The sequence below is a fragment of the Leptodactylus fuscus genome, chromosome 3, assembly GCF_031893055.1.
Source record: "Leptodactylus fuscus isolate aLepFus1 chromosome 3, aLepFus1.hap2, whole genome shotgun sequence".
In the NCBI taxonomy this organism is placed as follows: Eukaryota; Metazoa; Chordata; class Amphibia; order Anura; family Leptodactylidae; genus Leptodactylus; species Leptodactylus fuscus.
The window spans coordinates 10,540,965-10,565,752 of NC_134267.1; the positions used below are offsets into that span (position 1 = coordinate 10,540,965).

General features: G+C 43.1%; 1 protein-coding gene across 1 annotated transcript in view; it reads left to right on the plus strand.

The window, feature by feature from the left end:
- Positions 1 to 16,202: 16,202 nt before the first annotated feature.
- The window catches only part of LRPPRC (leucine rich pentatricopeptide repeat containing), a 112,470-nt gene continuing 103,884 nt past the window's right edge, over positions 16,203 to 24,788 (plus strand). Inside the window, exons 1-7 of the mRNA XM_075267016.1 lie at positions 16,203 to 16,331; positions 19,312 to 19,511; positions 20,716 to 20,838; positions 21,092 to 21,213; positions 21,457 to 21,515; positions 22,677 to 22,763; positions 23,726 to 23,852. Coding sequence (XP_075123117.1) covers positions 16,237 to 16,331; positions 19,312 to 19,511; positions 20,716 to 20,838; positions 21,092 to 21,213; positions 21,457 to 21,515; positions 22,677 to 22,763; positions 23,726 to 23,852 — 813 coding nt within the window. The 5' untranslated portion in view covers positions 16,203 to 16,236. The remainder of the gene's footprint in view (positions 16,332 to 19,311; positions 19,512 to 20,715; positions 20,839 to 21,091; positions 21,214 to 21,456; positions 21,516 to 22,676; positions 22,764 to 23,725; positions 23,853 to 24,788) is intronic.

Sequence of the window (24,788 nt, forward strand, 5' to 3'; positions counted from 1 at the left end):
AGGAGATAAGGGAACATGAGACTTCACGGACTGTTATACCCCAACTCCCCCACCCCCTCAATGCCAGATATCTATTCGGACGTGCCAATAAAGCCTGTTTGATTTGATTTGTATTAATGCGGGGTGGGGGGTTGCACCCCCCTTGACCCTACACCTGTTATACTCTGGGGTCACTGTGGGCATTTTAGTTCATCCAGGATTAATCCAAATTGTTCGGTTTCAATGAAAAAGTAACAAATCTGGACAAATCTGTCTCGTTGCGAACTGACTTGCCCAACACTAGTCAGGACCCAAGAAAGGGATGGCTATCAATGATAAACATTGGTAATAGAGACTATAAGAGCATTGTGGGAGGAGATAGGGGCTCATCCTCAAGGGACAGGTGTTTGTATAGGGAGACAATTCACCTTTCAGTATATTTTTGGCATGCAGATATTGCCCTTGATCAGATTCAGACCTAGGACCCCAGCACAAGGTAATAGGGGTCAGTTGGTCGAGGTCTTCAGCGTCGGTCGGGGGGGGGGGGGGGGCATGTCAAAAGTTCACCATGGGGCCCCGCCATTCCTAGTTACACCACTGGACAGAGGTTTCGCCACTACCAAAGAGAGAAAATAACCAAGCACCCAGCTAAGACTCCTTTAATGGGGGTTTGCTGGGATTATCATATTGATGACGTATCATTAGGATAGACCATCAAAATCAGATCACTGGTGATCCAACACCTGGGACCCGCATGATCACCTGCATTCAGGCAAGTGCTGCAGCCTGGACAGTGACTACCAAACACAGTGCTGTACATTGTATAGTGGCTATGTGTGGTATTACAGCTCAGCCCCATTCACTCAAATGGGACTGAGCTGCAAGTAGGCTATGTGACAAATGAAGCCAGATTTTCACTCAACCAAAACCACTGCCTCTTTAAGCAGCTGATCTGTTGGGGTCCTGAGTATTGCACTCCTACTGATCAGAAATGAATGACCTAATCGGATAGACCTTCAATACGAACTCTCAGAAATCCCCTTTAAGAAAAGTATATAATACATATCAATGGGTACTAATTTCCATTGACACGTCTTTAGGTAACTTGTGTATAAACATCTATTTCTAATGATTAGCGTCGTTACATAGCGGCCGCTCATCTCTTACTGAAGATCCAGCGTCACTTTTGCAGTAAATTAATTCTGCAAATTCCTATGAATTGGGCTGAGCTGCAATACCAAGCACGGCCACTATACGGTGTATGGCGCTGACAGTGAATAGAGGTTGTTACATTGATATCGATCAAAGGGGCTCACAAGTAGAGGGAACCCGTCTATGACGTCCATATGTACGTTCTGCAAGTCATGGGGCGACCATCGGGACAGTCAAGTTCTATCTTCCGACAGATCAGAAAAACTGCTGAAAGTCCACGGGTCCACGAAAAGCAACGATGCCACACTGGTGCTGACTCTGACGTTATCCCAGAGCAGGTATGAGGTTCTCTGGGACTGAATGATGTTTTCGCCTGCAGAGTGGAACACGCACACGACATTTTACCTATTTCTTTCTGAAGATGTTTTTACCCGATACAAAGGAGCAGGTAACAATATTAAGTGTACGTCTGCGTCTCATGGCTTTCAAGTATTCCTTTTATTCTTGCAATTAGCATTGTTCCCACCACACAGAGCCTCCATGCCCCTGCCTGCCATTGTTTTACAACACAAAGTCGTAAGTCGAAAAAAAAATCTACAAATGGGACTAAAATATTAGAAAAAAAAAAGATCAAAACATTTCATATGGAGGATAAAACGGCATAGAATAAATGGCAGACGTATAAATACAATGTAACTGATTTATCAGATCGGGGCGGGGGAGGGGGATTTATTATTTGCAGGTTTTCTGTCTGTGCTGTTATTTCGGAGCTTTGACTCTGTATAAGACATCCAGACGGAGAGCGATGTCATGTCCAGATGTTCTCCGGTGTGCGGATGTAGTGTGTAGGGGGTCCGGACCGGACATGGAGAGGTGAGTAGTCAATATTGTCTGGAATCTGATACAATGGTCCAATAGATAATGGGTAATTAATAAAAGACCCCTGACATCATGTAACCCGTCACTGCTGGTGTCCCAAATCTCTGGTGCCCCACGCAATTGCTAAATTTCCCCTAGTGATGTAACAGTGCTGGGGCCACAACAAGGATGGATCAAGTATGCGAGCAGTACAGGAGGAGGGGCGTGCATGGAGAAGCATGGAGGGGTAAGTATATAATATGGGAATGGGTTTAGGTAGACAGGGGCAGGATAGTTAGACAGACAGGGAGGGGGTTATGGTAGGGGGGGGAGAAAGGTGACAGGGGGGAGTGTGGAAGTTACATAGCAAGAAGCGGAACCTTGTAAACAAAAGCAGAGATACCAACAGCCCCCAGAGACACCCAAAAATCACTCTAAACATGCTACAAGGTCTATGGGTGCACTTATTAACACATTAATAGCACTAACAGACATTTTTTAAAAAACTTTGTTTTGCCCAGAAAACCCCTTTAAGTGGACCATTAATGTATAACACATAGATTACTAAACTAATATTTTTAAACTTTATATCAAAATGGGGCTTTATATGGAGGGGGTTTGTGTAAAATTCTTTAACATGTGAACAGGTCTATTTCACTGTCTGGTTTTTGCGATAGAGTCGAAATGAAATCTTTCTGCTTTTGACATTTGTTTTATAGAATCTCCTCTACAAACTTGGTGGAGACTAGAATAGAGTGGTATAAATCCGGTGTGCAGTGGATCCAGTAGGTGGCGCTGCCTCAGCTCCAGCCCTGCCAGTCTATCACAGCTAACACACCCAGAGCCTTGATATTTTCAGGTTATTGCATCGTTGAGGTAGAGGGTGACTATGTCTCTCCTATATGCAACTCTATCCCGCCTGGTTTGATGTGGCTACAGCAGGTGGCGCCTCATATTAACAGGCAGAAAAGGCAGCGCCCCCTACTGGATCAATGGCATATTAAGTAGCACCTTATTTTATCCCCTCCATTCTCACATCTTCTCTTCTTAGTCCGGTAACCGGTCGGAGTCTTGTGCTCTGCCGTGTGCTATGGAAGCTGCGAAATTACCGCCATGTTTATAAATACGGGAAATGAGATGTCCCTCTTATTAGATGATAGAAATGCTCGGTCAGTCTTGTAGGTAAAGCCTGTATTCTGCATCTCATGTGTGATATGTTACATGGAATAATTAATAATCTCCTTCATATAAAGATTAATCTGCTCTCTAATAATAAATCACTAAACCTCTTTTGTTTTCCAAATGACATAAAAGCCCCTTCATTATTGTTTCTCAGCATAAAAGGGAAAGAACACTGGGTGGTATAAAATGTTAGATGACTTGTCGAATCCTCTTACCTTTGTCTTTATATTAAACAGTAGGGGCTACTAAATTCTACACCTATTTGCCCCTCTGCCTCATGTACTGTACACGCCATTCATAACAATAAGAGAGATAATACACACAGTGATGTCACAGTACAGGATAATACACACAGTGATGTCACATTACAGGATAATACACACAGTGATGTCACAGTACAGAGATAATACACACAGTGATGTCACAGTACAGAGATAATACACACAGTGATGTCACAGTACAGAGATAATACACACAGTGATGTCACAGTACAGAGATAATACACACAGTGATGTCACAGTACAGGATAATACACACAGTGATGTCACAGTACAGGATAATACACACAGTGATGTCACAGTACAGAGATAATACACACAGTGATGTCACAGTACAGGAATAATCCACACAGTGATGTCACAGTACAGAGATAATACACACAGTGATGTCACAGTACAGGGATAATACACACAGTGATGTCACAGTACAGGATAATACACACAGTGATGTCACAGTACAGGGATAATACACACAGTGATGTCACAGTACAGAGATAATACACACAGTGATGTCACAGTACAGAGATAATACACACAGTGATGTCACAGTACAGGGATAATACACACAGTGATGTCACAGTACAGAGATAATACACACAGTGATGTCACAGTACAGGGATAATACACACAGTGATGTCACAGTACAGAGATAATACACACAGTGATGTCACAGTACAGGGATAATACACACAGTGATGTCACAGTACAGAGATAATACACACAGTGATGTCACAGTACAGGATAGTACACACAGTGATGTCACAGTACAGAGATAATACACACAGTGATGTCACAGTACAGAGATAATACACACAGTGATGTCACAGTACAGGGATAATACACACAGTGATGTCACAGTACAGGGATAATACACACAGTGATGTCACAATACAGAGATAATACACACAGTGATGTCACAGTACAGGGATAATACACACAGTGATGTCACAGTACAGGGATAATACACACAGTGATGTCACAGTACAGAGATAATACACAGAGTGATGTCACAGTACAGGATAATACACACAGTGATGTCACAGTACAGAGATAATACACAGAGTGATTTCACAGTACAGAGATAATACACACAGTGATGTCACAGTACAGGATAGTACACACAGTGATGTCACAGTACAGGATAATACACACAGTGATGTCACAGTACAGGGATAATACACACAGTGATGTCACAGTACAGAGATAATACACACAGTGATGTCACAGTACAGGATAATACACACAGTGATGTCACAGTACAGGGATAATACACACAGTGATGTCACAGTACAGGATAATACACACAGTGGTGTCACAGTACAGGATAATACACACAGTGATGTCACAGTACAGAAATAATACACACAGTGATGTCACAGTACAGGGATAATACACACAGTGATGTCACAGTACAGGGATAATACACACAGTGATGTCACAGTACAGAGATAATACACACAGTGATGTCACAGTACAGGATAATACACACAGTGATGTCACAGTACAGGGATAATACACACAGTGATGTCACAGTACAGAGATAATACACACAGTGATGTCACAGTACAGGGATAATACACACAGTGATGTCACAGTACAGAGATAATACACACAGTGATGTCACAGTACAGAGATAATACGCACAGTGATGTCACAGTACAGGGATAATACACACAGTGATGTCACAGTACAGAGATAATACACACAGTGATGTCACAGTACAGGATAATACACAGAGTGATGTCACAGTACAGGGATAATACACAGAGTGATGTCACAGTACAGGATAATACACACAGTGATGTCACAGTACAGGGATAATACACACAGTGATGTCACAGTACAGAGATAATACACAGAGTGATGTCACAGTACAGAGATAATACACACAGTGATGTCACAGTACAGGATAGTACACACAGTGATGTCACAGTACAGGATAATACACACAGTGATGTCACAGTACAGGGATAATACACACAGTGATGTCACAGTACAGAGATAATACACACAGTGATGTCACAGTACAGGATAATACACACAGTGATGTCACAGTACAGGGATAATACACACAGTGATGTCACAGTACAGGATAATACACACAGTGGTGTCACAGTACAGGATAATACACACAGTGATGTCACAGTACAGAAATAATACACACAGTGATGTCACAGTACAGGGATAATACACACAGTGATGTCACAGTACAGGGATAATACACACAGTGATGTCACAGTACAGAGATAATACACACAGTGATGTCACAGTACAGGATAATACACACAGTGATGTCACAGTACAGGGATAATACACACAGTGATGTCACAGTACAGAGATAATACACACAGTGATGTCACAGTACAGGGATAATACACACAGTGATGTCACAGTACAGAGATAATACACACAGTGATGTCACAGTACAGAGATAATACGCACAGTGATGTCACAGTACAGGGATAATACACACAGTGATGTCACAGTACAGAGATAATACACACAGTGATGTCACAGTACAGGATAATACACAGAGTGATGTCACAGTACAGGGATAATACACAGAGTGATGTCACAGTACAGGATAATACACACAGTGATGTCACAGTACAGGGATAATACACACAGTGATGTCACAGTACAGAGATAATACACACAGTGATGTCACAGTACAGGATAATACACGCAGTGATGTCACAGTACAGGGATAATACACACAGTGATGTCACAGTACAGAGATAATACACACAGTGATGTCACAGTACAGAGATAATACACACAGTGATGTCACAGTACAGAGATAATACACACAGTGATGTCACAGTACAGGGATAATACACACAGTGATGTCACAGTACAGGGATAATACACACAGTGATGTCACAGTACAGGATAGTACACACAGTGATGTCACAGTACAGAGATAATACACACAGTGATGTCACAGTACAGAGATAATACACAGAGTGATGTCACAGTACAGAGATAATACACACAGTGATGTCACAGTACAGGGATAATACACACAGTGATGTCACAGTACAGGGATAATACACACAGTGATGTCACAGTACAGAGATAATACACACAGTGATGTCACAGTACAGGATAATACACGCAGTGATGTCACAGTACAGGGATAATACACACAGTGATGTCACAGTACAGGGATAATACACACAGTGATGTCACAGTACAGGATAATACACACAGTGATGTCACAGTACAGGGATAATACACACAGTGATGTCACAGTACAGAGATAATACACACAGGGATGTCACAGTACAGAGATAATACACACAGTGATGTCACAGTACAGAGATAATACACACAGTGATGTCACAGTACAGGGATAATACACACAGTGATGTCACAGTACAGGATAATACACACAGTGATGTCACAGTACAGGATAATACACACAGTGATGTCACAGTACAGGATAATACACACAGTGATGTCACAGTACAGGGATAATACGCACAGTGATGTCACAGTACAGAGATAATACACACAGTGATGTCACAGTAAAGGATAATACACACAGTGATGTCACAGTACAGAGATAATACACACAGTGATGTCACAGTACAGGGATAATACACACAGTGATGTCACAGTACAGAGATAATACACACAGTGATGTCACAGTACAGGGATAATACGCACAGTGATGTCACAGTACAGAGATAATACACACAGTGATGTCACAGTACAGGGTAATACACACAGTGATGTCACAGTACAGGATAATACACAGTGATGTCACAGTACAGAGATAATACACACAGTGATGTCACAGTACAGAGATAATACACACAGTGATGTCACAGTACAGAGATAATACACACAGTGATGTCACAGTACAGGATAATACACACAGTGATGTCACAGTACAGGATAATACACACAGTGATGTCACAGTACAGAGATAATACACACAGTGATGTCACAGTACAGAGATAATACACACAGTGATGTCACAGTACAGGATAATACACACAGTGATGTCACAGTACAGGTATAATACACACAGTGATGTCACAGTACAGGGATAATACACACAGTGATGTCACAGTACAGGGATAATACACACAGTGATGTCACAGTACAGGATAATACACACAGTGATGTCGCAGTACAGAGATAATACACACAGTGATGTCACAGTACAGAGATAATACACACAGTGATGTCAGTACAGAGTTAATACACACAGGGATGTCACAGTACAGAGATAATACACACAGTGATGTCACAGTACAGAGATAATACACACAGTGATGTCACAGTACAGGGATAATACACACAGTGATGTCACAGTACAGAGATAATACACACAGTGATGTCACAGTACAGGATAATACACACAGTGATGTCACAGTACAGAGATAATACACACAGTGATGTCAGTACAGAGATAATACACACAGGGATGTCACAGTACAGAGATAATACACACAGTGATGTCACAGTACAGAGATAATACACACAGTGATGTCACAGTACAGAGATAATACACACAGTGATGTCACAGTACAGGATAATACACGCAGTGATGTCACAGTACAGGGATAATACACGCAGTGATGTCACAGTACAGAGATAATACACACAGTGATGTCACAGTACAGAGATAATACACACAGTGATGTCACAGTACAGAGATAATACACACAGTGATGTCACAGTACAGGGATAATACACACAGTGATGTCACAGTACAGAGATAATACACACAGTGATGTCACAGTACAGGATAGTACACACAGTGATGTCACAGTACAGAGATAATACACACAGTGATGTCACAGTACAGAGATAATACACAGAGTGATGTCACAGTACAGAGATAATACACACAGTGATGTCACAGTACAGGGATAATACACACAGTGATGTCACAGTACAGGGATAATACACACAGTGATGTCACAGTACAGAGATAATACACACAGTGATGTCACAGTACAGGATAATACACGCAGTGATGTCACAGTACAGGGATAATACACACAGTGATGTCACAGTACAGGGATAATACACACAGTGATGTCACAGTACAGTATAATACACACAGTGATGTCACAGTACAGGGATAATACACACAGTGATGTCACAGTACAGAGATAATACACACAGGGATGTCACAGTACAGAGATAATACACACAGTGATGTCACAGTACAGAGATAATACACACAGTGATGTCACAGTACAGGGATAATACACACAGTGATGTCACAGTACAGGATAATACACACAGTGATGTCACAGTACAGGATAATACACACAGTGATGTCACAGTACAGGATAATATACACAGTGATGTCACAGTACAGAGATAATACGCACAGTGATGTCACAGTACAGAGATAATACACACAGTGATGTCACAGTACAGGGTAATACACACAGTGATGTCACAGTACAGGATAATACACAGTGATGTCACAGTACAGAGATAATACACACAGTGATGTCACAGTACAGAGATAATACACACAGTGATGTCACAGTACAGAGATAATACACACAGTGATGTCACAGTACAGGATAATACACACAGTGATGTCACAGTACAGGATAATACACACAGTGATGTCACAGTACAGAGATAATACACACAGTGATGTCACAGTACAGAGATAATACACACAGTGATGTCACAGTACAGGATAATACACACAGTGATGTCACAGTACAGGGATAATACACACAGTGATGTCACAGTACAGGGATAATACACACAGTGATGTCACAGTACAGGGATAATACACACAGTGATGTCACAGTACAGGGATAATACACACAGTGATGTCACAGTACAGGATAATACACACAGTGATGTCACAGTACAGAGATAATACACACAGTGATGTCACAGTACAGAGATAATACACACAGTGATGTCAGTACAGAGATAATACACACAGGGATGTCACAGTACAGAGATAATACACACAGTGATGTCACAGTACAGAGATAATACACACAGTGATGTCACAGTACAGAGATAATACACACAGTGATGTCACAGTACAGGGATAATACACACAGTGATGTCACAGTACAGAGATAATACACACAGTGATGTCACAGTACAGGGATAATACACACAGTGATGTCACAGTACAGGGATAATACACACAGTGATGTCACAGTACAGAGATAATACACACAGTGATGTCACAGTACAGGATAATACACACAGTGATGTCACAGTACAGAGATAATACACACAGTGATGTCAGTACAGAGATAATACACACAGGGATGTCACAGTACAGAGATAATACACACAGTGATGTCACAGTACAGAGATAATACACACAGTGATGTCACAGTACAGGATAATACACACAGTGATGTCACAGTACAGAGATAATACACACACTGATGTCACAGTACAGAGATAATACACACAGGGATGTCACAGTACAGAGATAATACACACAGTGATGTCACAGTACAGGATAATACACACAGTGATGTCACAGTACAGAGATAATACACACAGTGATGTCACAGTACAGGATAATACACACAGTGATGTCACAGTACAGGGATAATACACACAGTGATGTCACAGTACAGAGATAATACACACAGTGATGTCACAGTACAGGATAATACACACAGTGATGTCACAGTACAGAGATAATACGCACAGTGATGTCACAGTACAGAGATAATACACACAGTGATGTCACAGTACAGAGATAATACACACAGTGATGTCACAGTACAGGATAATACACACAGTGATGTCACAGTACAGGATAATACACACAGTGATGTCACAGTACAGGGATAATACACACAGTGATGTCACAGTACAGAGATAATACACACAGTGATGTCACAGTACAGGATAATACACACAGTGATGTCACAGTACAGAGATAATACGCACAGTGATGTCACAGTACAGAGATAATACACACAGTGATGTCACAGTACAGAGATAATACACACAGTGATGTCACAGTACAGAGATAATACACACAGGGATGTCACAGTACAGAGATAATACACACAGTGATGTCACAGTACAGGGATAATACACACAGTGATGTCACAGTACAGGGATAATACACACAGTGATGTCACAGTACAGAGATAATACACACAGTGATGTCACAGTACAGGATAATACACACAGTGATGTCACAGTACAGAGATAATACACACAGTGATGTCACAGTACAGGGATAATACACACAGTGATGTCACAGTACAGAGATAATACACACAGTGATGTCACAGTACAGAGATAATACACACAGTGATGTCACAGTACAGAGATAATACACACAGTGATGTCACAGTACAGGATAATACACACAGTGATGTCACAGTACAGGATAATACACACAGTGATGTCACAGTACAGAGATAATACACACAGTGATGTCACAGTACAGAGATAATACACACAGTGATGTCACAGTACAGGATAATACACACAGTGATGTCACAGTACAGGGATAATACACACAGTGATGTCACAGTACAGGGATAATACACACAGTGATGTCACAGTACAGGGATAATACACACAGTGATGTCACAGTACAGGGATAATACACACAGTGATGTCACAGTACAGGATAATACACACAGTGATGTCACAGTACAGAGATAATACACACAGTGATGTCACAGTACAGAGATAATACACACAGTGATGTCAGTACAGAGATAATACACACAGGGATGTCACAGTACAGAGATAATACACACAGTGATGTCACAGTACAGAGATAATACACACAGTGATGTCACAGTACAGAGATAATACACACAGTGATGTCACAGTACAGGGATAATACACACAGTGATGTCACAGTACAGAGATAATACACACAGTGATGTCACAGTACAGGGATAATACACACAGTGATGTCACAGTACAGGGATAATACACACAGTGATGTCACAGTACAGAGATAATACACACAGTGATGTCACAGTACAGGATAATACACACAGTGATGTCACAGTACAGAGATAATACACACAGTGATGTCAGTACAGAGATAATACACACAGGGATGTCACAGTACAGAGATAATACACACAGTGATGTCACAGTACAGAGATAATACACACAGTGATGTCACAGTACAGGATAATACACACAGTGATGTCACAGTACAGAGATAATACACACACTGATGTCACAGTACAGAGATAATACACACAGGGATGTCACAGTACAGAGATAATACACACAGTGATGTCACAGTACAGGATAATACACACAGTGATGTCACAGTACAGAGATAATACACACAGTGATGTCACAGTACAGGATAATACACACAGTGATGTCACAGTACAGGGATAATACACACAGTGATGTCACAGTACAGAGATAATACACACAGTGATGTCACAGTACAGGATAATACACACAGTGATGTCACAGTACAGAGATAATACGCACAGTGATGTCACAGTACAGAGATAATACACACAGTGATGTCACAGTACAGAGATAATACACACAGTGATGTCACAGTACAGGATAATACACACAGTGATGTCACAGTACAGGATAATACACACAGTGATGTCACAGTACAGGGATAATACACACAGTGATGTCACAGTACAGAGATAATACACACAGTGATGTCACAGTACAGGATAATACACACAGTGATGTCACAGTACAGAGATAATACGCACAGTGATGTCACAGTACAGAGATAATACACACAGTGATGTCACAGTACAGAGATAATACACACAGTGATGTCACAGTACAGAGATAATACACACAGGGATGTCACAGTACAGAGATAATACACACAGTGATGTCACAGTACAGGGATAATACACACAGTGATGTCACAGTACAGGGATAATACACACAGTGATGTCACAGTACAGAGATAATACACACAGTGATGTCACAGTACAGGATAATACACACAGTGATGTCACAGTACAGAGATAATACACACAGTGATGTCACAGTACAGGGATAATACACACAGTGATGTCACAGTACAGAGATAATACACACAGTGATGTCACAGTACAGGGATAATACGCACAGTGATGTCACAGTACAGAGATAATACGCACAGTAATGTCACAGTACAGAGATAATACACACAGTGATGTCACAGTACAGAAATAATACACACAGTGATGTCACAGTACAGGATAATACACACAGTGATGTCACAGTACAGAAATAATACACACAGTGATGTCACAGTACAGGATAATACACACAGTGATGTCACAGTACAGGGATAATACGCACAGTGATGTCACAGTACAGAGATAATACGCACAGTGATGTCACAGTACAGAGATAATACACACAGTGATGTCACAGTACAGGGTAATACACACAGTGATGTCACAGTACAGGATAATACACACAGTGATGTCACAGTAGAGAGATAATATACACAGTGATGTCACAGTACAGAGATAATACACACAGTGATGTCACAGTACAGAGATAATACACACAGTGATGTCACAGTACAGAGATAATACACACAGTGATGTCACAGTACAGAGATAATACACACAGTGATGTCACAGTACAGGATAATACACACAGTGATGTCACAGTACAGGATAATACACACAGTGATGTCACAGTACAGGGATAATACACACAGTGATGTCACAGTACAGGGATAATACGCACAGTGATGTCACAGTACAGAGATAATACACACAGTGATGTCACAGTACAGGATAATACACACAGTGATGTCACAGTACAGAGATAATACACACAGTGATGTCACAGTACAGGGATAATACACACAGTGATGTCACAGTACAGAGATAATACACACAGTGATGTCACAGTACAGGGATAATACGCACAGTGATGTCACAGTACAGAGATAATACGCACAGGGATGTCACAGTACAGAGATAATACACACAGTGATGTCACAGTACAGGATAATACACACAGTGATGTCACAGTACAGAGATAATATACACAGTGATGTCACAGTACAGGGATAATACACAGTGATGTCACAGTACAGGGATAATACACACAGTGATGTCACAGTACAGGGATAATACACACAGTGATGTCACAGTACAGAGATAATACACACAGTGATGTCACAGTACAGGATAATACACACAGTGATGTCACAGTACAGGATAATACACACAGTGATGTCACAGTACAGAGATAATACGCACAGTGATGTCACAGTACAGAGATAATACACACACTGATGTCACAGTACAGAGATAATACACACAGGGATGTCACAGTACAGAGATAATACACACAGTGATGTCACATTACAGAGATAATACACACAGTGATGTCACAGTACAGAGATAATACACACAGTGATGTCACAGTACAGAGATAATACACACAGTGATGTCACAGTACAGGATAATACACACACTGATGTCACAGTACAGGGATAATACACACAGTGATGTCACAGTACAGGATAATACACACACTGATGTCACAGTACAGGGATAATACACACAGTGATGTCACAGTACAGGATAATACACACAGTGATGTCACATTACAGAGATAATACACACAGTGATGTCACAGTACAGGATAATACACACAGTGATGTCACAGTACAGAGATAATACACACAGTGATGTCACAGTACAGGGATAATACACACAGTGATGTCACAGTACAGAGATAATACGCACAGTGATGTCACAGTACAGAGATAATACGCACAGTGATGTCACAGTACAGAGATAATACACACAGTGATGTCACAGTACAGGGATAATACACACAGTGATGTCACAGTACAGGGATAATACACACAGTGATGTCACAGTACAGGGATAATACACACAGTGATGTCACAGTACAGGGATAATACACACAGTGATGTCACAGTACAGGGATAATACACACAGTGATGTCACAGTACAGGGATAATACACACAGTGATGTCACAGTACAGAGATAATACACACAGTGATGTCACAGTACAGGGATAATACACACAGTGATGTCACAGTACAGGATGATACACACAGTGATGTCACAGTACAGAGATAATACACACAGTGATGTCACAGTACAGAGATAATACACACAGTGATGTCACAGTACAGGGATAATACACACAGTGATGTCACAGTACAGAGATAATACACACAGTGATGTCACAGTACAGAGATAATACACACAGTGATGTCACAGTACAGGATAATACACACAGTGATGTCACAGTACAGGGATAATACACACAGTGATGTCACAGTACAGGATGATACACACAGTGATGTCAAAGTACAGGATAATACACACAGTGATGTCACAGTACAGAGATAATACACACAGTGATGTCACAGTACAGAGATAATACACACAGTGATGTCACAGTACAGGATGATACACACAGTGATGTCACAGTACAGGATGATACACACAGTGATGTCACAGTACAGGATAATACACACAGTGATGTCACAGTACAGAGATAATACACACAGTGATGTCACAGTACAGAGATAATACACACAGTGATGTCACAGTACAGGGATAATACACACAGTGATGTCACAGTACAGGATAATATACACAGTGATGTCACAGTACAGAGATAATACACACAGTGATGTCACAGTACAGGATAATACACACAGTGATGTCACAGTACAGAGATAATACACACAGTGATGTCACAGTACAGGACAATACACACAGTGATGTCACAGTACAGAGATAATACACACAGTGATGTCACAGTACAGGATAATACACACAGTGATGTCACAGTACAGGATAATACACACAGTGATGTCACAGTACAGAGATAATACACACAGTGATGTCACAGTACAGAGATAATACACACAGTGATGTCACAGTATAGGATGATACACACAGTGATGTCACAGTACAGGATAATACACACAGTGATGTCACAGTACAGGATAATACACACAGTGATGTCACAGTACAGGATAATACACACAGTGATGTCACAGTACAGGATAATACACACAGTGATGTCACAGTACAGAGATAATACACACAGTGATGTCACAGTACAGGATAATACACACAGTGATGTCACAGTACAGAGATAATACACACAGTGATGTCACAGTATAGGATGATACACACAGTGATGTCACAGTACAGAGATAATACACACAGTGATGTCACAGTATAGGATGATACACACAGTGATGTCACAGTACAGAGATAATACACACAGTGATGTCACAGTATAGGATGATACACACAGTGATGTCACAGTACAGAGATAATACACACAGTGATGTCACAGTACAGCTTTGTCCTTAATATGTAAAATAGGTTACATGTAACAGTGTAACATTGTTAATAAAGTTTATTCTTTCTTCCTCCGTTTTGTGTCCTTGTTTCTGTGACATACATTCTCAGAGTTTATCCCTGGGATTCTGTTCTGTTACTTCATACAGAGACCTGCGGGTTATTACGTATTGATGTAACGCAGGAATAACTCATGGTTGGCCCTTTCCGGTTTGAGTGTACCATTACATCCCGGATTATAGAGGGGGGGGCACTTTTTACACAACCACCTTAGCTGTAATACAGTCTCCCCCGTAGCTGTAATACAGCCTGATACAATATAATATACCGTCTCTTCTTCTCTGCTCTATTCTCGCTGCCTGATCTACTTGTCGCAGCCGGATTAGCGCCTTTGTGACGTCACGCTCCCCCTTGAGGTGCACTTCCAGTATCCGGCTGTCACGTGTTCCCCTGTCCTTGGCCGGCGTGCGTTCTGATCAACATGGCAGCTCTCCTGGCTGGTGCCCGGCTTGTTCTGCGACAAGGTGTTCGCCTGCTGCCCGCCTATGCCCGGCGCCCGAGCGCTGTGCCCGTCAGGTCATTGCACCTCTGTCTCCGTCTCTATATGTTATCTGTGTCTGTGCGCCCTGTACAATGTATAAGGACCTGTGTGCTGTGCCTGGCTGTCTGGTCTGTGCCATTCACTGCAGGGGGGGGGATTGGCTCAAGGACTTCTGACCTGCTGTAGTGTCAGGATCGGCTCATGTCTGACTCTTGTGGCAGGGTTTATTGCAGGCCCTGGTGCTGGGGTCATACATGGCATTGATGCTGGGGTGCATGGGTCATGCCAATTGCAGGGTCCTTGTTGGCCGTAGGTGCCAGAGTGGTGGGCCCATGTCTGGTTTTTGTACATGGGTGCAAGGTTAATGCCAGGCCTAGGTGCTGAGCTCATACCTTCTAATGGTGCTAGCTTCATGCCAGGCACCAAGGTGATTAATCTAGCAAGCCGTTGTGCCAGGGTGCCAAGATCCTTTCATACTATTGTGTCAGGGTCAAGAGTGTGTTGCAAGGTGGTGGGCTCATGTCTGGCCCTTGTGCCTGGGTACAGGGTTTATGCCAGGACTAGGTGCTGCGTTTACACCTTGGCCCAGGCACCAAGGGTCTTAGCCTAGTAAGCCATTGGGGTCATTTCAGGCACTTGGGTGAAGGGTGTGTGTGCGCCAAGGCTCTGGGTTCATGCCTAACTCCTAGGCCAATATTGTGGCGGGCAATGATTGCAAGTGTTCATGCCTAAATCTTGTGACTGATTTTAGGGTTTATTTCTGCTAGTGGTGCTGGGTACAAGTCAGGCTCTGGTTACAGGATATAGGGGCTAACGTCTATAAAGCATTTGTATCAGGGTACACAGTTCATTTCAGAATCTTGTGCCAGGAGTTGGGTTTGTGCTGGTTTTATACCTGGCTTTGGCGGTTAAAATACAGGGCTCACATCTGGCTCTGGTGCAGGGTTTTTACCTGCTCAGGTGTCAGGTTTGTGTCTGGCCAAGGTGGCAAGTTGCAAGAATCACGTCTGGCACTGGTGGTAGGATGCAGAGTTAATGCCCGGCTCAGGTGTTTCGCTTATTCCTGGCAATGGTGCCAAGGTACAGAGATCAATACTTACCAAGCTTTGATGTTAGGTTTTCTGATCCGTATTGTGGGATTCTTGGCTTATCCTAGTGCCTTAGTGTGATATTAGGGATTGGCACAGGTATGGGGATGTGATTTTTGCGCCCAGAGGTGATGCCACTGGGAAGGTGCAGTTTTTGTGACTGGCACTTGAGTGTGTCTGTTGTTTTAGGATTGTTTGAGCTTTTAAGACGGACACATTGTGCAACTATTTTATAGGATACAACGTCACCTGGCACAGCCCATCGGCCACTGTATGGCCCGGGCGTTATTTCCCATTGTGACCTTGACTTTAATATTAGGACATTGGTGTGCTGGGCGCAGTTGTGGTCGGTTCAGGTCATCTGACCTTCTACAAGCTTCTGTTTGTTTTTTTGTTTTGTTTTTTTTGCAGTAAAATCTAACATTTCACCTTATAATCTGTCTCAAGTAAATCTTCCATTTCTGAGCAGATTGTGGGACTGTGACCTTTGGCTTCAGGAAGGTCATGGTGCATCCTAACCCTGCAAGTCCTGCTCCTCCAGTCACCAGTGAATGGATCTTGTGTTTGTTTAGGTATCGGTTACCAGGAGGAGTTTACTTAGTGATGTTACTGGAAGGGAACCTGATAGACCCCATTGTAGTTAAAGGGATCTTTGGGTTTCCTTTGTCCGTTTTTTGATGGATCAATGTCTGGTCTGGTTTTATTCTTTTGTGACTGAACAAATAAATGGTGAATGGTGCAAATGTGAATCTCGCCTTATTGCCAATTCTGTAAAATCTGTGTGATGATAAATATGTCTGCCACTACAACCGGATAGTTGGGTGCATTGCAGCTATCAATGAGGGCGTGTGATAAATGTCTACTCTTTGGGGGGGCTCCACCGATGCTAGAATGGGGTTCAATGGACCTCTGTTTCTGAGATGTGTAAACGAGCTCAATGGCGGTACCTAAGGATAGGACTTATATGACTTCATTCAAGCATCTCTATACCGGTATCATCACCGGGTCCTCCGATCTGTTCTGTAACTAAACGGTGGTTGCTATGGGCAATAAAGAGAGTTTTTGTTTTAGACACTTTTATAAATCTGTCCCTAAATTTATGTTGAGGCCTAGCAAATATGTGAGGACAAATTGTGGCTGAGAACGAGGGCGGAAAGACAATGTACATGGGCATAGCTCTAGGGGGTGCAGCCCAGGGCCCAGGACCCTGAGGAGGCCCTGAAGTTCTTTGTAGTTGTCACTACTGGGCCCAGGACCCTGAGGAGGCCCTGAAGTTCTTTGTAGTTGTCACTACTGGGCCCAGGACCCTGAGGTGGCCCTGAAGTTCCTTGTAGTTGTCACTACTGGGCCCAGGACCCTGAGGAGGCCCTGAAGTTCTTTGTAGTTGTCACTACTGGGGCCAGGACCCTGAGGAGGCCCTGAAGTTCCTTGTAGTTGTCGCTACTGGGCTCAGGACCCTGAGGAGGCCCTAAAGTTTCTTGTAGTTGTCACTACTGGGCCCAGGACCCTGAAGTTCCTTGTAGTTGTCATTACTGGGCCCAGGACCCTGAGGAGGCCCTAAAGTTCCTTGTAGTTGTCACTACTGGGGCCAGGACCCTGAGGAGGCCCTGAAGTTCCTTGTAGTTGTCACTACTGGGCCCAGGACCCTGAGGAGGCCCTAAAGTTCCTTGTAGTTGTCACTACTGGGCCCAGGACCCTGAGGAAGCCCTGAAGTTCCCTGTACCAGATAAAATATTGCACTATTGTAAATGGTACAAGGTAGGGGCCCCATTATAGATTTAGCGATGGGTCCCAGAAGCCTCAAGTTAAACCTCTTATGATGGTCCTTGAGGTGTTTTCTCAGTAGAGTCTCTCGTTTTTTGTGGCGTATATGAGATTGTGTTTGAGAATAATCTCCTATTTGTTCTGTTTCTATGGACTATTCCAGATGCCTGAGCAGCTCCTCCAGACTACTTACAGTTGTTGCACAAGAACAGGGGAACACAGAAGCCGAGTCTGCTACGGTAGCCAGGGTTAGAACATGGCAAGACGGGTGGTCCATTCATATGATAGGGTCCCGGATGAAGAGAAGTGGACGTGTTGGCAAACTAAAGCTGCTTAGAACTTTTGAAGAAGTTTGCAAAACGGGTAAAAAGAAAATCCCTTCCCAACTTTGTGCAACCTTGCAAACAGTTTTTGTCTGTCCAGCTTCTGTACCAACTTGTGTTCACCTGGTTTATTCAACTTCTTCCCTTGCATCAGAGAGACATATTATTACAACACCTGCGTGCACTAGTGGGGGAAAATCATCAAAATGACCCCCCAAAAATGGACCAAAACTGCAAATTTCAATCCTTATTGGCAGTATGAGGAAGAAATTTCAGTGAAAGTTTTATTTCTGGGATTTACATATTGATGGTGTATCTTTAGGATTGGTCAATAATATGTGAATGTTGGCGTCTGGTATCATGGCACAGCAGCAGTTCAGTCCCATTTAAGTGAATGGGGCTGAACTGTAATACCAGGCACAATCCGATATATACTGTGCTTGATATTCAGTACTTGCCCGACTGCTACAGCACCCATTTTTCTGTGGGGGTCCTAGGTGTTGGAAACGCACCGATCCCATATTGATGACCTTTCGTAAAACCATAAAACCTCTTGGTTATTGTGAAGTGGGACGGGCCACACATTACAGGGGATTCAGCTTTTTTGCGACAGGGCCCTTTGGTTAGCACTGCTGCCTCTTCTAAGTTTTCCCTATACAGGGGCTACCACTTAGGCGCTGGCTTTTGTTCTCTGCACAGTGGGAGATCAGGGCGCAGCTATGCAGGGAAAAATGGTGACAAGAAAGCAGTGTCACACCAGTCCTGCTTCCCAGGAACTAAAAGTATGTCAATACGTTATAAAATAGGAATACACCCATGTCTCCTGCATGATAGAACGATTCAGTAGATATTACTGTTGCAGTGTGGAATGAAACGGTTTACCCTGATCTTTGGACAGATTTGTGTGCCCAGTCTGGACGCATTTGGGAAATCACATGTGCAGTATTTTGCAAGACCTAGTGTGCCAAATGAGTGGTGACATATCACTACTATACCGACATACATGCTATATACCAACACTGGTTATCGGATTGGATTTCCTGAGACCCCAGAGTCCCTGGAATAAAGGAGGTCATATAGTGCCCCTTTCATTCTGTACCTGGGCGTCTCCGCACTCCTGCCTTGACGCCGTAAAGTATAAATTATACCGTCCAGATCTGACAATAGACGGGGTTTGTCTGACCGAACTATTGCTGAAACACACTCCTCTGACGTTCTTTTATTTTCTTTTGACTTTCTCGAAGGTAAACCCAACAGTAACCAGGCCTGGTTCTTTTTACGTGCCTGTGGCTCATTCATGCCAGAGGTGCCCCTGGTGGAGCGGACGGAGGTGGCAAACACTATCTGGAACAAGCTGAAAGAATTGGGTATGGATTGGGGTTTTATGTTTTCCTGCTTCTATTTGTCATTGTGTAACTGTAGGGGGCAGCTTGCTTGTAGTCTTTGATGCGAGACCTGAGGATTCGGGATCAGCTCCACCATTACTGTCTAGTTACACCGTTCCATATAAAGACAACCCTTGTAGGTGCTCAGGATGTGTAAAGGGCTAGTGGATGCAAATGTAACCTGTGAGATTCTGAATATTGTGCCCCTTTAACAAGTTGTTTCCTTGTTTCTTAGGTGTGGAGTTTAACGTTACCCATTACAACACGTTGCTGGATGTCTACATACAGAATGAACACGTGTTTTCACCTACTGAATTCCTTGCCAATATGGAAGCTGCTCATGTGGAGCCTGATCAGGTGGGGTATATCATGATATATAGTTGATCCTTATCCATGTCTAAATGCAGATTCTGATTTTTGCTAGTTTCCTGTTTCAATGGGAGATCAGATGATGGCGTGAGCTTTAGTCAATCTTACGTTCATCTAACGCATTTGGCCACATGTCTGACAGCGGAGTGGCGGTAGCATATAGTCAGATGTATGCATTTAGTTATGTTAAATGACAAGTATCTTGCCTGTAAACCTTGCTTTGTATTCCAGGGCACTTACCAGGGACTCATTGCAGCTTATTGCAGTGAAGGAGACATTGATGGCGCGAGGTGTGTAGTAAATGTTATGCTTGAGCTTTCTTCTTCTAAATTAGGTTTTCTGTGTCTTAGTCACCCCTTTGCCTCTTTATATACACGGTTGAGCTTTTTTCCATGGTTAAACCGAATGTCTGTAGGATGGTTTCATCCATCTGTTGGTTCTCTAGTTTTTATAGATGATGATCCCATTTAGGTCAATGGATTTGGTTAAATGGCTTTAGCCTATAAATTTGGTTCTTTGTCACTGATCAATCTTTGCACTGCTTTTGTTCCTCTTTTGCACTGCTTCTGTTTCTCTTTGCACTGCTTCTGTTTCTCTTTGCACTGCTTCTGTTTCTCTTTGCACTGCTTCTGTTTCTCTTTGCACTGCTTTTGTTTCTCTCTGCACTGCTTTTGTTTCTCTTTGCACTGCTTCTGTTTCTCTTTGCCCTGCTTTTGTTCCTCTTTGCCCTGCTTTTGTTTCTCTCTGCACTGCTTTTGTTCCTCTTTGCACTGCTTTTGTTATTTTGTTGCTGTAGTTTGTGTGTAACTCCTTCATCTGGCTGGTTGTGCTGCTGCTTCTTTCACATTGTTCCTGACTATATTGTCACGTTCTGGTCTCCTCCTTTGTCTCAGTGTTGAAGATGGCAGCATTGAGGGGGAGGAGGTTGTCACATGGGGAAATCACACAGTTTGTAGAAAGCACATTAGGAAAAAGTGAGTTACATAGACTTTGTATTAGTGCACAGGGAAAGGAGAGCAAACACTTTAGACTATGGGGTGATGGAGTAAATGCTCCTAAGCAAGAGTAGACCCCTCATGGGCCACAGAAGGAAAATCCGTCCAGAAATGAAGCAATGCATCAGAGTTAGCAATGGCAACAGCATCCATGACCTCCGGCCTTATATCCAGCTGGGAGGAACACGGTCACTTACTAAACGTGGTTTCTGCTTCTTTGGCCCAGTTGCAGTAAGCTGATCTCCATTACTTTTTGTACCAATTTGTGCTCTGCCATCATAGATGTGCTTTATATTATTTTGCATTCAATATTTGAGAAATGTCTCCTATCGTGCGCAGTTTTTGTCGTCGCCGCAGTCCTGAACATTGTGCGTTTGTCCCTGTTTAATGTTTCACTTTGATGTTTATGCTTTTTATGCAGATGAAACTTACGCTCCATTTTTTTTATTGTTTCAGCAAAATTCTAGGATTCATGAAGAGTAAAAACTTTCCTATCACTGAAGATGTGTTCAATTCTTTGATCAGAGGACACGCCAGAGCAGGGTATGGTTATGAACATGGTAAAATGTGTCGCCATCTTTTCTGCCAATGTTATCCCCTGCTATCAGATCGGAAGTTTATGGAGATACAATATGGGCCGGTGCAGGTTATGGGCCGGTGCAGGTTATGGGCCGGTGCAGGTTATGGGCCGGTGCAGGTTATGGGCCGGTGCAGGTTATGGGCCGGTGCAGGTTATGGGCCGGTGCAGGTTATGGGCCGGTGCAGGTTATGGGCCGGTGCAGGTTATGGGCCGGTGCAGGTTATGGGCCGGTGCAGGTTATGGGCCGGTGCAGGTTATGGGCCGGTGCAGGTTATGGGCCGGTGCAGGTTATGGGCCGGTGCAGGTTATGGGCCGGTGCAGGTTATGGGCCGGTGCAGGTTATGGGCCGGTGCAGGTTATGGGCCGGTGCAGGTTATGGGCCGGTGCAGGTTATGGGCCGGTGCAGGTTATGGGCCGGTGCAGGTTATGGGCCGGTGCAGGTTATGGGCCGGTGCAGGTTATGGGCCGGTGCAGGTTATGGGCCGGTGCAGGTTATGGGCCGGTGCAGGTTATGGGCCGGTGCAGGTTATGGGCCGGTGCAGGTTATGGGCCGGTGCAGGTTATGGGCCGGTGCAGGTTATGGGCCGTGTGTTACAGACTCAGGTTTGTGCTTTAGCGTTTATGTGGACACGGACTGTCAGCGATCTTTGACCACGGTTTGGCCACGTACAATACGGCTCATCAGTTCTTGCCCCAGCACTTGTAACATGGGGGGAGAGCACAGTTTCTCATTACAGTGACTGGTGTAAGGACTACATTTTACAGAGATTTCTGCTCTGAAGCCTATCTGCTTTTGAATAGAGCTCTTCACTATAACACAGACTGTTACTTAGAACCAGTACAAGATAATAGTCTATTGCATGTTGATTTTTGTTTGCAGAACTTGACGGCCCTTTGTAATTCTCCCTCTTTTGCTTTATTCCAGGGACATGGAGAGCGCCAAGAACGTCCTGTCTATTATGAGCAATGCGGGGATAGAGCCACGATGGAGCACACAGGTCGCACTGTTAAATGCCTATGCCGAGAAGGGAGATATCCAGAATATCAAACAGGTATTTTACTCACCCGTTTTTGTGCTTCCTTGTATACTCTCTCATTTGATGTGATAACTGCTTTGCGTAGCAATCGAGTATCCGAGTCTCACCCGCACATTAGAATCCATGAGCCAGAGCTGCCCTCCATCCATACTGTACATGACCGCTTATCTCTGTAGGGTTTTATAACGCCATATAAATAGTGACTGTATGGAGTTTACCTTCAGGGCTATATAGGGACCACCAATCTGCTGTCACTGGGACATCCTCATATTAGAAAGGGGTTGCCCAAATGGAATAACTCGCTGTATATCGCAGTGGGTTAGCAGCTGTCGACTCTGCAGTGGGTAAGCCCTGTCCTATACTTTATACAGAATGGGTTTGCCAGTGGTGGCCTACGTTTTTCTCTAGAACCATGGCCCCATCCAAACCTTGAAGGGTTTTTGTGATTTTTAAATTGATAACCTATCCTTAAGATATGTCTCCGTACGCCTATATAGGCACACACTCTCCCTAATGTGTATGATTATCCCCTGACCCTGGTCTATAGTCTCTCATTCTGCCAAATCAGTATCCCTGCGCTATGCTGACGAGGTCCAAAACGCCGAAACAGCGCTGTCCATAGCTGGGAATCTGTTCCTTTTGGAATAGAAATACTAATTTGACAATAAACCCCGCATCATGTTAGTAGGCTTATTAATTGAGTCATGCATGATGTTATGGGGGCTGCCCTCTAGAGGGCGGCGTACAGAGGCACTGTTCTCCTAATTACATCCCGGAGAATAGATTTGCATGTTTTTTACCCAGAATCCCTAGCGGAGCAGGAATGACTTGTAAGTCTCCGTACGCCTATGTAGGCACACATTCTCCCTAATGTGTATGATTATCCCCTGACCCTATCCTTAAGATAGGTTGTCAATTATAGATCCAGGGACCCCCTATGGATCAGCTATT